Source organism: Physeter macrocephalus, chromosome 13, assembly GCF_002837175.3.
Source record: "Physeter macrocephalus isolate SW-GA chromosome 13, ASM283717v5, whole genome shotgun sequence".
In the NCBI taxonomy this organism is placed as follows: domain Eukaryota; kingdom Metazoa; phylum Chordata; class Mammalia; order Artiodactyla; family Physeteridae; genus Physeter; species Physeter macrocephalus.
The window spans coordinates 25,851,708-25,869,594 of NC_041226.1; the positions used below are offsets into that span (position 1 = coordinate 25,851,708).

Below are 17,887 nucleotides of genomic sequence, written 5' to 3' on the forward strand. Positions count from 1 at the left end.
CCCAAGGCCACAGCTACTCTTACTGAACCACACTGGCTTTCATCATAAAGGATAATTATGAAAATTTTTGATCATCGAGCCACTGATTATTATTTGCATCATAGTGGTAGTAATATTGTCCTGTGTTTACATTCATTATATTAGTGTGGACTTCATAAATATAAAACTAAACACATTATAATAATCTGTTATTGGGTTTGAAAAGTCCTGGTTATATGATAATGTTAGAATTAGTTCCTTCCAAATAAATCACCATTTCCTTAGAATGTTTTTTATGGTAGAAGAGGCAGGTGAATACACTGACGATTGCAGTGCAGTGCAATAGGCATATTCACAAGGTGATATATAGACACAAAGGAGAAGCTTACACCCCAGGCTTGTGATTCCGAGCTGATTCTTGAAAGATGAATGGGAGGTAATCAAATGAAGGAATTGTTCCAGGAAGAGAAAACCCCACGAGAAAGGTACAGAGGCATTACAGAGCACTCCAGGAGTTACAAGAAATTCTATACCAGAATTCAGTGTACCTTCACCCACCCAGAAACCAGTGGGTCAGCCCTGATACTTCTCCCTCATCCTCCACATCATCATCAATCGCCATGTCCTTTTTGTTTTGTTTTTTGTTTTTTGGGTTTTTTTTGCGGTACGCGGGCCTCTCACTGTTGTGGCCTCTCCCTTTGCGGAGCACAGGCTCCAGACGCGCAGGCTCAGCGGCCATGGCTCACGGGCCCAGCCGCTCCGCGGCATATGGGATCTTCCCAGACCGGGGCGTGAACCCGGTTCCCCTGCATCGGCAGGCGGACGCGCAACCACTGCGCCACCAGGGAAGCCCCGCCATGTCCTTTTGATACAACCTTAATATACCTTATATCCACCCACTTGTCTACAGTTGAGTTGCCAACATCCAAATCACCACCATCTTGAACTGGAACGCTGCAGTAGCCCTCTGACAGAGTTCCCTCTTCCATTTTTCCCCCACCCCCCATTCTCCACACACCAGAGTGTTGTTATTTAAGTATTTTATTGTTCTCATTTGTTCTTATTAGGGACCAGTTACACAGAGTAAAATTCATCCTTTTTAGTGTATAGTGCTGTGAGTTTGACAAATACATACAGTTTTGTAACCATCACCATAACTGATAGAGAACAGTTCCATCTCCCCAAAAACCTCCCCTATGCCACTCTGCCGTCAAGCCTTCTGCCTTCCCCCATACCCCCACTGATCTGATTTCTGTCCTTATTGATTTGCCTTTTCCAGAATGTCATATAAATGGAATCACACAGTACGTGGTCTTTTGAGTCTGGAGTCTTTCACTTAATATTATATATTTGAGAATCATATATGTTGTGTGTACCAGTTGTTTGTTCCTTTTTATTGCTGAGTAGTAGTCCATTGTGTGGATATACCACAGTTTGCTTATCCATTCACAACTTGATAGATATTTGTATAGTTTCCAGTTTTTGGCAATAATTACTAAGGCTGCTATGAACTTGTTTGCACAGATTTTTAAGTGAACATAAGTTTTTGCTTCACTTTGGGTAAATACATAGGCACGGCATTTTTATGTCATACGATAAAACTGCCCAACTGGTTTCCAGAATAGCAATACCGAGCTTCCCAGGTGGCGCAGTGGTTGAGAATCCGCCTGCCGATGCAGGGGACACGGGTTCGTGCCCCGGTCCGGGAAGATCCCACATGCCACAGAGCACAATGGGAGAGGGCACAGCAGTGAGAGGGCCCCGTACCCCAAAAAAAAAAAAAAAAAAAAAAAAAAAAAAAGAATAGCAATACCATTTTGCATTCCTGTCAGCAATGGTGAAAGTTCCAGTTGCTCTGCCACCTTTTCAGTGCTTGGTATTGTCAGTTTTTCACCATTCTAGCAGGTGTGTAGTGATACCTCATTATGATTTTAATTTGCATTTTCCCTAGTGCCAAATGATGTTGAGCATCTTTTCATATCTATCTTCTTTAGTGAAACGTCTCTTCAGATCTTTTCCCACTTTCTGAATTGGATTACTTGCTTTCTTTTTAATGATTTTTGAGTGTTCTTTATATATTCTAGATATAAGTTTAGTATTGGATACACGCCTTCCAAACATTTTCTCCCATTTTGGTGAAGGGCCAAATCCCTTACGTTTTCTTCTAGAAATATCATATTTCTAGATTTTACACTTTGATTTGTACTCCACTTTGAGTTAATTTTCTTATATGGCGCAAGGTGTGGATTGAGACTCATTGTTTTTCATGGGGTTAGTCAATTGTTCCAGTACCATTTGCTGAAAAGATTGTCCTTTTTCTGTTCAGTTGTCTTTGGACCTCTGCAGAAAATCAACTGACCACATATGTGAGTCTGTTTCTGGATTTTCGTTTGTGTTCCATTAATCTATATTGGGTTGGCGAAAAAGTTCGTTTGGGGTTTTCCATAACATCTTCCATAAGATGGTACGGAAAAACCCAAACTTTTTGGCCAACACAATATGTGTCTATCCTTTCACTAATACCAGACTCTCTTGATAAAGGAGAGAATCTTTGTCATCATCCACACTTCATTCATTTTCACTGCTGTACATACAGCACAGCCAATTTATTCATCTGTTCTCTATTGGTACACATTTACGTTCTTTACAATTTTTTGCTATCACAAGCATTCTTGTACCAGTCTCCTTGTGTATATGTGGGGAGTCTGTAGGGTATATATCTAAGAGTGAAATTACCAAATTGTTACCCAAAGTTATTGTTCCAGCAGCATAAAAGATGAGGCTACTCTCCATCCCCATCTTCTCTTGCAAAGGTCAGACCTTTTATTGTGCACATCCCTGATTTCTAGTAAGTTTGAGTATCATTTTATATGTTGTGATTTACTCTTCTGAAAATTGCCTGTTTATATATTTTTGCCATTTTTCTCTTGGTTGCTAGGAGTTTTATTTACCCTCATTTTGTAAGGTAATGTTCCTTAAATATTCCAAATGTATAGAAAGTGCTTAGGTTAGTGTCTGACACAAAGGAATAATTTTTTTAATACATTTATTTATTTTTGGCTGCACTGGGTCTTCGTTGCTGCGCACAGGCTTCCTCTAGTTGCGGCGAGCAGGGGCACCTCTTCGTTGCGGTGCGTGGGCTTCTTATTGCGTTGGCTTCTCTTGTTGCAGAGCACGGGCTCTAGGTGTACAGGCTTATTTGCGTGCGTGGGCTTCTCATTGCGTTGGCTTCTCTTGTTGCAGAGCACGGGCTCTAGGTGTACAGGCTTATTTGCTCCGCGGCATGGGGGATCTTCCTCGACCAGGGCTCGAACCTGCGTCCCCTGCATTGGCGGATGCTTAACCACGGCGCCACCAGGGAAGCCCAGGAAGAATTTTTTAAATGTGGGCTGTAAAAAAAAAAAAAAGAAATCCTAAGAGAATGCTAAAGGGAGATCTCAGGATACTAGCTGTGCATAGGCCTAGGGATCAACCAGTTAGGATTAGAAAAGTTGAGAAGATTTCAGGAGAGATGCCGCCAAGAAAGTGAAGTTGATGAACCCAACTCTTTGAACACATTAAGAAATTTTGACATAGGGAAAACTTCGAGGATGAATTTGTGCTGGGTACATGAAAAACTAAACCAACAACAAAGCATGATTATTAACTCCATGAAAAGAAAAAGCAATAATACTATGATAAGACATAGCTCAGCTGTAAAGAGCATTTATATAATCATAACAACATAAGTGCTAGATGTTAATCTAATGAAAAAAATTATCATATAAATGTACTGGGGGATGGGAAAAATGAGGTGGTAGGCAGGAGGACGGGTACGTGAAAAGAGCTAAACTCTCATCTTACATGGTGAGAAGTCAATAAGTAATGCCTAAAACTAAAAGATGAAGACAGCACCATTAAGGATGAAGGTGAATACCAAAGAAACAGCTTTAAAAAGTTGAAAGCATCTCTGGGAGCAGAAAATGAGGGGTGAGAGGAGTAAAGTCAAGGCTGATGATTTTTTCCTTCAGTCTGTTTGACTCTTTAATCTATGTGCCTATAGATCTCTAATGATAATTCAAACTAACTTAATCTTTTTAAAGTAAATAGAATCCCACCACCTGATTAGTCAGGAACTAATGCACATCAGCCTTTTATTAAAGAAATCAATAGCAATTGTAAAGGCTACTCTCCTGGTGGCTTTTACAAAGATGGTATAAATTGTGGTTAATGCAGATGGGGAGGGATTTACTGCTTTCTTCCAATCATTTTCCTTCTAGTTAAATGTTAGCTTTTCTTTTTTTTTTTTTTTTTTTACACTTTAAATCACAGGCCTCAGCTCTTTAAATACAAAATAATGACTCTTGACTGAAAGCAGTGTACTGTTTTCTGAACTTTGAGTAAATTCAAAGATTTGGTATCAGCACAATCTCAGGGCACACATCACTCTTTTAATCTGTGAACACACAAGTGCATTTAACCTAGTAGTTAACAGAAGTACATCAAATTACATTGCTTGAAGGAGTGAATTTTTTATATAATTTCATCTTCCCTGTGAAAATGCTCTTGGTTACTTTGTCTGACAGTTTTTATACCCCCTCCTAACCTTGGCACTGTGCGTCTAAGCTGTCCCCACTCTATAGGGGAACCGCGCACTAAATGCTGCAGCAGTGACTTCCCTTTAATCGTTAGTGAACTAATCCTGAAATATAATTTAGACCTCTCTTCGAAATCCACCTGGATTATAAATGTAATGGAAATTTACTGAACCTCCATCCTCTCTACAGTTTTGAAACATTTTAAATGGATAGACAAGGATTTGGCTAAGTTTGGAGGGAAATCTGGCCACGGTTTTCACTTCCTTAATTCAATCATGTATTCTGAGCTGATTTATTTTTCAAATCCGGAAACATCAATTCTGATTATTTTTCAAGCCTTACCATTACCACCGTCACTCCCACCACCCTTAAAGTGCTTTATAGCCACAAATTGCCTTTTCTGATACGTGAAAATATGTTTTAGCACAAGGAATAAAATTCTTGCTTTCTCCTTCCTGAAATAGACACAGCCATCATTGCATTTTCTCATCCCCTTTATGCCATGGAGTTAACTTGCACATTGAAAAAAAAAAAGAAAGAAAGAAAGCTGTAGAAAGAAAGATACTTAAAATACGTTGGCTTACTTTACTTTCTCAGGCAGTCTAAAAGCACTGGTGGCGGTAGCTCGGCCTAATACTACTACTTGTGAAAAGGAGAGTGCGTGTAAGTGGCAGACCAGATGCAACTGGCTAGCTAGGCAGCGCTAGTCATTCCAACCGCTTCAATAACTGGTCGTTTTTGGCACAGAACCAGGGTCTGTAAGTAATTCAACCCACTTCAGTTAGGTGCTAGCCGCAGGAACTGTCAAAAATGATATATGGTGCAAAACTTTGTCCAAGACTGACCTTATATCCCAGGCAACGTTTCCAATGCAGGTGGTGCATGACTTACGATAAGCATGTTGGCTTCATACAAATGGCTATCCGAGGATGGCCAATCAGCTGGGTGGTCGGGTTACCATAGTAACTCTCTTTCCTTACTCTCTGCTGTCCGTGGACATCCCTTCCTCCTGCCCCCTTTAGCCCTCTGGGACCACTCCGTGCCTAGCTCTGCAGCTCATACCTGGCCCCAGGGCTGTGATTTCCCACCCTAGAATCCTTTCGAAGTCCCTAAAGGCCCACGATGATTTTTTAAAAAAAGGAACTTTCCTCTTTATGCTGTGGGCTCCTCAGACAGGGCAGGAACCACGCACATCTCTTTCCCGTGTATCCCCAATGCTTCGTATAGTTTCTGATGCAAAGTAAGCTCAATCACGTTTGTTGAATAAATAAGAGATCTATTGAGGTTTTCAGATGGCCTACTCAAAAACCTTCAGCTGCCAACATGAAATTAAAATGCGAAGTTTCTTATTTTTTTGTAAACTACATTGGATAAATTCAATGTCGACATTCCAGATATCTCATTCTAATCAGAAATTATGGGCTTCCCTGGTGGCGCAGTGGTTGCGCGTCCGCCTGCCGATGCAGGGGAACCGGGTTCGCGCCCCGGTCCGGGAGGGTCCCACATGCCGCGGAGCGGCTGGGCCCGTGAGCCATGGCCGCTGAGCCTGCGCGTCCGGAGCCTGTGCTCCGCAACGAGAGAGGCCGCAACAGAGGGAGGCCCGCATACCACACACACCAAAAAAAGAAATTATAATAAGAGGTAGACAACAGACAAAAATCTTTAAGAGTATGGGTTCTTTGTAGGGGTTTTTTTTTTTTTTTTTTTAAAGAGACATTGGTGGCCAAGATTTTGTAAAATAAGGCATTGCCCTACGGTCAGCTCAGGTAGGATCTGTGTGGAGTGGTGGGCAGAGCAGAGATTTTAAAGCCAGAAGAAAGGCCTGGTTTTAAAAGCCTTCTCTATCACTCTCCAGGCAAGTCCCATTAGTATACCACCTCTGTAAGTTTCTACTTCCTCATCTCTCAAACAGGAATCCAAGGTCTTTGTTGTTGTCAGTGTTAAAAACACTTATCTAGAAAGACTAAGCAGTGCTCCTGACACAATGGTGGCAGCTGGTGATGATGAGCTTGGTGGTGGTACTCAGGGCTTTGGGGAAAAAGTCAGTAAACGCCTGGAATTTGCTGGGAAACAACTCTAGAATTGGAGTTGAGGACTCTGGCCCCCATATCTCATCACCCTCTCCTTCCCCGCCTTTTCATATTCTTCACGACCCAGAGTCCTCACCCCATCGCCCAATCGTCACCTCGCCTTTTCTTGTCTTGAAGGGTCCTAATAATAACAGCCACTGTGGATGCAGCAACTACTGATTGGGTGCAAATAATGTTTATGATGCTCAGATGCTGTCGTTATCCCCATTTTACAGATGATGAAGGCAGGTCTCAGAGAACTAACTTGGCCAGCGTAAAACATAGTTAGGAAATATCAGAGCCAGGATTTTCTACCAGGCCAGTCCAGTTTCAAAGTAGGTGCTGATTCCACTGTGTTATACCGTCGTTGTGGTGATTTCCTGGGAAGGAAAAATAGAATTCAAATGATGAAATATTTTCAGATGAACTGTAAGTGCTAAAATAAAGCATTGACCCATCTGGGGAAGCTATCAAAGAAAATGAAAGGAATTTCGGTAATTCTCTTGACAGTAAAGAATCACTAACATGCATATATTTCACAGTCTCTGTCTTTCCCTGACAAAAACATAATTCTGAGAGTCTAGCCTCAAGGCTGGAATTGGCCAGCCCAGGACCGTGTCAAGTGGGTCCCAGAGTTCTGCTCTACGCTAGTGATAACTTCATTCCACTTTTGGCAGCATCCACGCTTTCTTTAGGTCCTATTTTTGTATCATGCAGTAATTTAACACTCGGCTTGTGTCTTGACTTGTTTGCAGATGTTATCCCTCCACAAACAGCTGGCTATATAGAAGTCACTGATCTCCAATCAAAGAGACTCCGATACATCCCTATTCCCGGGTAATCTGTTTTCACCTCTGTTCTTAGCTTGTGTGTCAGATTAAAAAAATGAGTGAATTCTTATCATGTACTCTGAATAAATGTGTGCTTTTTGCTTCCTTAAATAGCAAGCTCTTTTTTGTTTTTTTCAATTACAGTTGGTTTATATCTTGCTGTCCTGCATTCCTTTTTTTTTTTTTTTTTTTTTTTTGGCCATGCCGCATGGCATGCGGGATCTTAGTTCCCCGACCAGGGATCAAACCCATGCCCCCTGCAGTGGAAGCACGGTGTCTTAACCACTGGACCACCAGGGAATTCCCTGTTCTACATTCTTTACTGCCATTTTTACTTTCATTTTGGAAAAATGTTCAAATGTTACCTAGGTATAAGTCGAACAGCCTTCAAGCCTTCATTTCTCCTTTTTGATCTGTCCTAATGATAAATTTTTTTGAAACAGCATTTTTTAGTACAGCCAAAATTTTCATATTTATTAACTCCGTATATTAGTTTTCTGAGGTAAATGTATTCAAGCTGTCAAAGGAATTTAAATAGCATTGGTTTAATATTGTTTTTAAATATGTAACTGAGCATCTACCATTGTGAAGGCTATACAGTAGCCAAAGGATTCCAGAGATTTGGAATGGAACTCATTACCACTGTCTGCTTTTATTACTGTTCAGCAGTGGAAGCAAAGCATTCAAACTAACTAGACTAAGGGTATAAAAGGAGAAACAATGATGCTCCATCTCTTCCTTGACAGACACATGTGTCCTCACCTGTAGCCCATCCCTTTCTGGATGCATCCATGCCTGATCTCCCTTTCTCAACCTAAGTGTGTGCCTGCTTTTGTATAGATTGATGTCACATCCCCTCCTAACATGTACTCCCTCATAGGCAACTGAGGCCTCACAACACAGTGGTTAAAGGCTCACCCAAAATCCTGGGGAAAGGAGCCTGGAGAGGCTTCCAATGTCAGAGGAAGGCCAGGTATACCTGTCAGTCACCCAAACATCACCAGACCTCCTGTTGGCCCACGCCTCCAACTCCCAGAAGAAAATCGCTCAGCATGACCGTACAAAATAACTCAGAAACACAGTTTCATTTCTTAGGACCTTTTAGTCAGGTTCGAGAAATATGAAGAATAAAAGTATTATCCAAAGAAATAGATTTACTTGTTCCAACGTATATAAGAATGCCTTCTTGGAACATCTTAGTGTGTCAGTTTAATGAAAAATAGCTTTTCGTCATTTGGGGGAATTTCTTATTCCATTGTATGTTCATTAAAACATACTATTAGTTCAAGTAGCAAAAGAAAAGAACAACTTTTTTTTTTACATTTCTAACGCATAATGATTTTTTTCAATATTTCTCCCTAATTGGCCCTAGCTTTTTATTTCAGTGCTTTTCTCTGTTAACTTTCTGTATGAACCATATGTTATACCTGCCATAGAAGTAACATCTGGAAGGGCAGCTATGTATATTCAGCCAGTGCCAGCTGATCACCCTACGTCATTCATTTAGTGCTGTGCTGTCCAATAGAAATAGAATGTCAGCCACATATGTAATTTTATGTTCTTAGTAGTCACATTAGAAAAGTAAAAAAAGAAACAGATGAAATTACCTTTAATAGTGTTTTATTTAACCCATTATATTTAAAGTATTACTATTTTGAAATGTATTCAATATACACATTTTAATAATACTTGACATTCCTTTTTTCTCCTGAGTCTTTGAAACCCAGTATGTATTTTACATTTACAGAACATCTCAATTTGGACTTGCCATATTTCAAATGCCACGTGGTTTAGAGTCTGTTCGTTATCAGTATATCCTGAGTCTCTCTTGAGATTAACTATTGCCGTTTTTGGCGTATATGTAATCCAAGGGAACAACCCATCTGGATTTCAGTTTTGTTGCTGGTTGCTTAAATTTAGTATTTTGCTAGACAGCAGGAATTTTCCATTTGATGGCTAACTTCAAATAATAGAAAACACAGTAAAACTATATGTGACTGCAGGGCCAAAATGAATACATCACTTTCACTCTCAGTAAAATGTGAGTATTAGTCCTCAAACTTTTGTATTATTTGCATTTGTAAAATGATACTAATTAGCTCTGATATACAGGAGTATATAAATCTGGGCTTCACTCTACTCTGATTCTATGTATTCCTTAAAGACTGTGTTATTATATATAAAGGGAATGTGCATTTTTTTAAAAAAAGGCGAAGAAGAGATTCTAGACCTAGTGTGCAAGTTGTAGTAAATATGTGATATCGTCAAGCACGTTTTTGACATACTGAAGAAATTGCCCCTGTAAATTTAAGTTTCATGGTGGAGAGGTAAATAAGCAACCAGTAGGTACTGTGCTCAATAGAATCATACATATTGAGCACTTGTGGCAGAATTTCGAACATCACAGGTGGAGAAATTTCATTACTCTTGAGTAGCCTTTTACTTCACCATCTGTACCCACTAATTCTTTTCCTAAGGCAAATATTTTTTGAGAGAGCACCATGAGATGAATCCTGTATTATATCCAATGTTACCTTCGTTGAGTCCTTCTAGCACTGTAAAGTAGTTCTGAAACACTTCTTCCATCCTACTGTTTTTGTTCTCTTCATATAAACATTTTCTAATACTTCCATTTTCCACAATGGCTGGCTTTGTCACTCTGTGTTTAGTATCTACTAAGGCAGACCGATAAAAAGGCTAAAGTCGCCTTGATTTATTCTTTAGTATATTATAAGAATTTACCCACTGTGTAGTAGTTTTGTGGTTTTAACAAATCTACATTGATAGTGTATTATGTTTTTATTATCTATTAGATCATCCCTTTAGACCATTTATTTCATACAGAAAATATCAGATGTATTTAGAGAGTCAACACTGGTAATTAGAATTTATAATCTGTGTTTCTTTTGTATAGTGAAAGCTATACTGACGTAAAGGAAGTGTGCAGTTGACTCTTACAGGCAAAAGTTGCATTCCTAGAAATGACTATTTCTGATATATAATATCAGAAATAGGTATATGTATGAAATATATAGTACAAGAAATATATAAATGCTTTATTATAAATCCATATAACTTTCTAAGTTAGAAAAGGCAAAATATTAAATATAAATGCAATTAAAGCACATAAACAAGACATCAGTTTCAGCACTGACCTTAGACCCCTAAGGAGTGTGTCCAGCGCTGAGGGTATGTGAGGTGTCAGTTGGTTGAGAGTTTCTTTCTTCCTGACAGTGAATGCTAATGTCGTCCAGGAGCTACAAATACAGGAATATGTAAATAACCAGTAAATAACTATGTATTTTTTTCCTTACATGTGGATCTGTTGGTATCTTATCTTTTAATTGTGCTTACTATTAGAATGTTTTTTTTAAAGCATTACTTTTCTTACTGAAGTATAGTTAATTTACAATGTTGCGTTAGTTTCAAGTGTAAGCAAAGTGATTCACATATACACATATATATATATATTCTTTTTCAGAGTCTTTTCCATTATAGGTTATTACAAGATATTGAGTATAGTTCCCTGTGCTGTACAGTAGGTCCTTGTTGTTTAACTATGAAAATTCTTTGCAGGAAGTTTAATGAACCTAAATCAGGTTAAACTAACTTCATTACCTGGACTTCACTGGTTGAACACTGATTTCTTTTGCAGATCAGACTTTCTCTCACCATATACCACGTGGCTATCTACTATCTCGGACACAGATGCACTGCTGGCTGAGTGGGGCAAAGGTGGCGTTGTCACTGTTGATATGGGAGGTCGCATCCGGCTTTGGGAAACTGGACTGGAACATCTGCAGCGGTCACTTATGGAATGGAGAAACATGGTTGGACAAGAAGGTGACAGGCTTATGCAGGTACCACTTGAATTGACCTTACCTCTTAAGGGTACACATTCAGTTATAAATTCATTCATTTGGTTGCAAATGCCACAGTCATGGAAACTCCCGGCCCAGTGACTCAAATGTAGTTTACTTAAATAGCTAAAATAATTTTGGGACTCATAATAGAAAAAGACAGATCTATCCTTCTAGATAGTGAGAAAGTAAAAATGTGCCTTTTTTGTCTGTCAGTGCTTGAATATATAGGTTCCTCACCTCACAACATGCAAATACAATCGTCAACTTTTATTTTTTAACCTTAAGCGTTAATCAGTTTCCAGCGCCACCTTTGCATCTGTTCTCACTTCTGCCATTATCGTCAGCATCGCCCCACGCTACCAAGGAAACAGAAGTACTGAGCTTCTAAAATGCAGCGCATTACTATAAGGCCAAAACGTTTAGACTAGAGAAGATAAGAAGAATTATGCATCCAATAGAGATGTGTGTTTACCAACCTCCTTAATTCCAGAGAATGGAAGTTTAGCAGTCATAATAAGTAGACCCAACCCTGCACTAGAAAGAGATATGGGAACAGGTCACCACAGAGGGGGGAAGCTCCACAGCTCCAGAAATGGCTCAGTCACTAACTAATCTAGTTGCTGTCTGGAACTCATGTGAGCAGTGAGGAAGGCTGTGTACCCATAAATACTAAACCGTATTATAAAAGGATTTATTGTATCTGTAATTTATTTATTTTAACCTTCAGAGGAAAACTTCTTTGTTTACATTTCATTTCTATCCAGAAAAAAGAAAGGTAGGTTCCTGCCAACCGTGTTGCTCTGTAAAGAACCAGTTAACAAGATAAGAAATTTCTACAAACTACTCCATTGATATCTGATTAATAATTACTATTTTCTGTGGTTATTTTTGTGATATTCCTTAGAGAAAAAAAAATATGTGTGTGTGTGTATTTGTAAATGAGTAATACATATTCCTAGATTATAGGAACATTTTGAAAATCGCAAACCAATATAGGCCAGCAGCCCCAAATCCTTTTGAAAGGGGATGAGTATATTAATTTAATTAAGCTAAAACAAATGTATTACTCTAAAATAAACATGTCATTAAGTGCAGTGGATCTATCACAGTAACAGACTGAATTTTGGTCACTGTCCATAACAGTAATTAGAAAATTAATTAACTATGGTTCTGCTTCTTTCATTATTCTGAAGATTAGTTTCTTCTCCCTTTGAATTAAGCTCCTCTTTTCATTACAGTAATTGATGCCTAATAGTAAGTACTATTGTGTTTGAATTTCTCATATTTTATTTCAATTTCTCATGTGTTATAACAAGGTTATAACAATTAAGTTTATCTTTCACAACAGAACTCTTAAAAGGAGTGTCACTCGTGATTTTGATAACGGGTCTTCACTGGTACAAAAATTAACCCCTATTTGTGTTTTAACCACGTAACTCTCCTCTTCCCAGTGACTTTCCTGCCTCTGTTGTACATCTTTGTATCTCTAGCTCTTAGCATGATGATTGGTACGCAGTAGACAAATATGCTTGTTTATACTCATATATATGAAGTTGAAGCTTTTTGACAACAAATGGAATTCTTTTAACTCTCTCAGTTTATCCGTTGTAACTGAATAAGTATTGAATGAATATATATAGTTTCTAAGTTAGAAATGAACAGAAATATAGTATCTAACATCTCAAAAATAATCAAAATACTCTGCTATATTATACAAGGTAGTATCTGATCCTTCTACAAACCAAACATTTTCTAGGAAGTGTATAACTTTATGTCTCCAGTTCAAAGTGCAGCTATAATAGAAATAAGACTTATTCAGTAATGAAGTTACATAATTCAGAATTGAATGATAGTTCCACTTGTAAAATTAGAATGTTAGAATGTTATCTAACATTCTCCTTCCATCTCTGACGTTCCTTGATCCATTTTGTTGATATTGAAATTATACACTTACATACATACTCAAACTGAGAAACAAAGTATGAGCATATATCTTTATGTCTAAACAGACAGAATTCATTGTCCAAATAATCTGCCGTTGTTGTAATTTTTGGTCACATCTATCCTCTTCCTTCTCACTGCTTGGTAAATAATGAGACAGCATACTTAATTGCTTTTATTTAGACCAGCTTATGTTACTATTTACAAGTAGTTTGTACAACCAAATCTAAATATGACTCATTCCAGGAGCAATGGTAATAACAAGCAAAAATGTGTCTTTTACAGCTACCTTCCTAATCAATCCCTCAGCCTCCTCCTCATTTATGGACCCTTTATTCAACATAGGTCTGCTCCTGATTTGGGCCCTTGGAAAAATACCTTCCATAGAGGTACTGAGAAAAAATAGGTTCTCAGTACCATACTTATCCCTTGCTGACTGCCCGCAGCTTCCCTGTCAATGGCAGAGTAACCTGATCTCCATCTAGTGGCCAAATGGACTTACTTTACATCATAGAAATTAAAAGGCCTGGTTTACGCTCCAGTAGTTTGAGGCAGCCTCAGACCTGCTGTTAGGGGAGGTTTATACAAGCCTCTTCAGCGGTTCCTATTGGTCATGAGATGCTCCTTTAGGTCAACAGTAAAGGCCAGGCAGAAAATCTGCCATGCCATTCACCACTTATTGACCCCCATCTTTCCCTGATTCCTTTGCCTGGTGTCAAAAGAACTGTTTAATGTTTAGATAAACTCTGTCAGTTACATGTTTTATCCCTATCCTTTATGACTTTGCTACATTTCAGCCTTCTTGAGGCATTAGCTTTGAAGCCATTGTTGCTTTGAATTTCTGTTTTTGTTTAATGTATTCATTGATAGTTTTCTTTAATGAGTACAGCTTGCAAGAGAGTATTTTTTGAGCTTCATATAAAATGTGTTCATTAATTTTACATGCTTTGATAGGAACATGTGTTTTTCTTATAGTAAACAACTGTAAAAACAAACTCAAAGTATCACTATAACTGTAGTCTAAGAACCCATTATTAAGAATTCATATTTACTACTTTTAGATTCGATATTTTCAGAAGCACAGGTTAATTATAAGCAAAATTTTTCTGACTAGGTTTTATAGTGTTCTCTATAAAGCATAGTTTTCATATTTTTATTTAGTTACATTTGAATTCCTCCCAAGAAGGCTACACCACAGTTTTCCTCAGAAATCAAATCATCTTCTCTAAAAAAGCTCCTGGTGACTCTTCTTGTGGGAGCAAAAAGGCTAAAAGATTACAGTTTTCAAATATTATTGTCTAATTACAATAAACTAATCAGAAACTAAATCCTTCATATATTACTCATAGAATCTCTTTGAGGCCTTTGAATAATACTTCCTTAACTGTATACTTTAAAACTTGATAGAATCTTTGAAACAGTGTGGGACTGGAACTTATTGATCTTTATAGTTAAGATAGTGCCTGGTACACAGTAGATACAGTAAATATTGAAAATAGAGAGAGGCATAGACAAAAATACATAGAAAAGATAACCAGTTTATACAAAGCACCTCTAATCTTTCAAAGAAGATATTCTAGGAATATGAGTAAATGTCATTGCTGTACTTTGGTAACTAGGCCTAGCCTTTTCTTTAACTACACATCCAACGCTTATGATTTTTTAAGAATGTTAAGGCCCACTTCCAGTTTTGGAAACCACAAGATTATTTAATTGGTACTCTATTAGTAAATTTAGTTTTTGACTCTACAAGCTACATTATCTCCAGCTCTTCTGTGAAAGTTTGCAATTCTTTGTTCTTCTTGAGGAGCATAGTCCACTCTTGTACTTCACTCTTAGCTTTGGTCAGCAATTCTGAAAACACTTAACAGTCTGATTAAGTGGCTCATTGTTATAGAGTGATACACATTTTATAGGACTGTTATACGTACATATATCTTTCGGAATCTTCCTTGGCCCAGAAAGGCAATACTTCTTAAAATTTTTGTTTATAATTTCCCACCATATCTCCTAGTGATATATCAGTAGAAGTGGTTTTCATCAAGATGGTCTAGCTATTTGCCTATGTGGTAACACTTGGGCAATGCCTCTAATGATTTTTCCTTTGTTTATCGCTGTTAGAGAAATCCCAACCATAGAAATTCATGTTGAATCTAGACTTTGAATAAGGTTTTCAGGCTTTTACCTAATGAAAATGCAAGATCCCCTGGAGACCGTACTACCCAGTAGTGTGCTGACAGCCCAGGTCTCTGGCAGGTGGGGGGCAGTTTACAATGTTTGCCAGTTTTCAGTGTAAATACTCCCTCTATGGCTGATTGAAAGCTACCAAAGGTTAACAATCTACTCACAAAGTCTCTGAATATTTAGCAAGCATCTCTCGTAAACTAGTACAATCCGGTTCCAGCATCATGCCCCTGGCTTGATTAAGCCTTTAACTAACTCCCCAAGGAGAATTATGACAGTTACCTGACTGCAAGGTCCTTCAGAAATAAGACAATGGAAATGTGGATAAGAAGAGAGAAAGGCAAAAGAAAAGGGAAAGAGGTACTGAGAACACAGGTAAGATGGTGTCATGTCATCTCTGGGAGATGTGGAAGCCTACAATTGTCCCAATTACAGATTAGCAATGCTCTTCTTGAACAAAGAATTCAGTTTGAGCAAAGAATTGGAGAGAAGTCTATACTCAAGTGGGATAACACTCATGGGTTCGTGCATAAGGGCCTCCTTTCTTATAAACTCTTTCAGAAGGAAATTGCCAGTCGATTTTTACATCCCTCCCGAAGTAATGCTTCCACTGGATCACAAATTTGTCAGTAATTGCTAAATGTAACTAAAATTAAATCAGCAACCACCTTCCCAAGACAAGCAAATCAACAAGTTTATGAGTTTAAAGAGGCCATGAGTTTTCATTAAACTTTTGTGCATATCCAACAAAAAAGATAACCGTAAAAATTATGAAAATCATGGGTATTAGAGTTTTAAAGTAATATTAAAAATAGAAATATCATTTAGCTTTTACATTTTAGAAAAGCCCTAAACTTAGGTGATTGCTTTTCAAATCATCAGCAGCAGAAATATTTCAACTCCTTCCTCTCATGACAGACCTTAGATCATTATTTTATATACTATGTCCCCATTGCATACTGCTTGACAATATAATCAGCAAGTAAAGAAGTAATCTTAGTAATATTTATTTAAAGTATAAGGAAAACAAATTAATTCTGTAATATATCAGTTATAAATTGAGATATCAAATGCAATGAATATGTTGACAGTCAATGGCTCTAGAATTTTTGTGGTTCTAAGCTCATTATGTATAATCAGCACATCCCAATGGCTACAGAAATAAAACCTTGCTGTTACATTTATAGAGAAAATTTTAATTTTATTTATAAGTGGTATAGCCTATTGTTTAAGAGCATGAAATTTTAAGTGGTCAAACCCAGGTTCAAATCCACGTACCACTTTTTAAGTGATCTTCAGCAAATTACTCATTCTTTCTAATTTTCACTTTCCAGTCATAATATAAAGACAATACCAGTGTTCTTTACAAGTTGTTGTAAGAATGAAATGCATTCATACTTGGCACAAAGTATTTAGTAAACAAATAAAAATTAGAAACTCAGAAATTAGGTAATATTGGGCTACAGAATTCTTTAACACTTACATGGAAACAAAGCCAAGTTAAAAGGAAGCAGTGTTACCCAAACACCTAATATTACATCATGACCCAGTGAGTTACATAATTCATCATCTGTCTTAGTGTTGAAAGTGAGCTTTGCTTATAATCCTGTTTAGGAAAAGTTTTGTCAGGCCCAAAAAAGGAATTGAAAAAATGGTCTGGGCCTAAACTTGTCAGCTTGAAGAAAAGCAGGAAATCAATGATAGGACAATTGTCAGCAGAGGATTATAGTGTTTAGCCTTATTCAAAAGACAAATTAGAACAGGACCAAAAAACACACAGTGAAATATACATCATCTCTAGCCTGAGTCCTGAGAACAGTAAAGAGCAAGCCAAATTTGGAGCTGTCTTTCCTAGTTTTTCTGTATACAGTGTTCTTTTGTCTCTATAACATTCTAAAAATGTCTCTCTTTTTATTTTCTGTTTCCTTACAAGGTAAGGCCACAAGTGCCATCTCTAACCTCTCCCTTGTAATAGTTCCACCCATTCTTACATTTATTTATTTAATTAACATACGTTGATCACCTAGACTCACTAGGATAAAGAATAAATAAGAGACAGGTACAGACCCAGGGAACTTACAGTCAAGTAGCGCTATAACCAAACAAACTATGGTGCAGTGTGGTGAAGAAAGTGATGGAAGCATGATTAAGGAACCAGAGGACAGCAAAGAATACTTAACTCTATCTTTGGAAGTGGTTTTAAGATAAAATAATACCTGAATCTGGTTTTTACGGAAGGGGAAAGGGACTCCTGACAAATCGAGTACAGGTTTAGTTTTGCCTCTTACCAAAATCCCAGTAAGAAAACAATAAAGGATCAAAAAAGGTACAAAACCACAAGGACAAAGAGAATTAGAGATGCAACAACACTCTGGAGGATTAAAAAATACGTGCGTAGGTGATGACTGAGTTAGTGACTGGAGAGAACTAAAACCCTAAAATTC

The 17,887-nt window shown here is 37.8% G+C and overlaps 1 protein-coding gene across 5 annotated transcripts in view; it reads left to right on the forward strand.

The window, feature by feature from the left end:
- The window catches only part of VWA8 (von Willebrand factor A domain containing 8), a 365,312-nt gene that overhangs the window by 248,800 nt on the left and 98,625 nt on the right, over positions 1 to 17,887 (forward strand). For all 5 annotated transcript variants that reach the window (XR_003682537.2, XM_028497346.2, XM_024125806.3 and 2 more), the window contains 2 exons: positions 7,381 to 7,462; positions 11,111 to 11,315. Coding sequence is in view for 4 of the 5 variants with exons in the window: in XM_028497346.2 (XP_028353147.1) it covers positions 7,381 to 7,462; positions 11,111 to 11,315 (287 nt within the window). In the remaining variant the exon portion in view is untranslated. The remainder of the gene's footprint in view (positions 1 to 7,380; positions 7,463 to 11,110; positions 11,316 to 17,887) is intronic.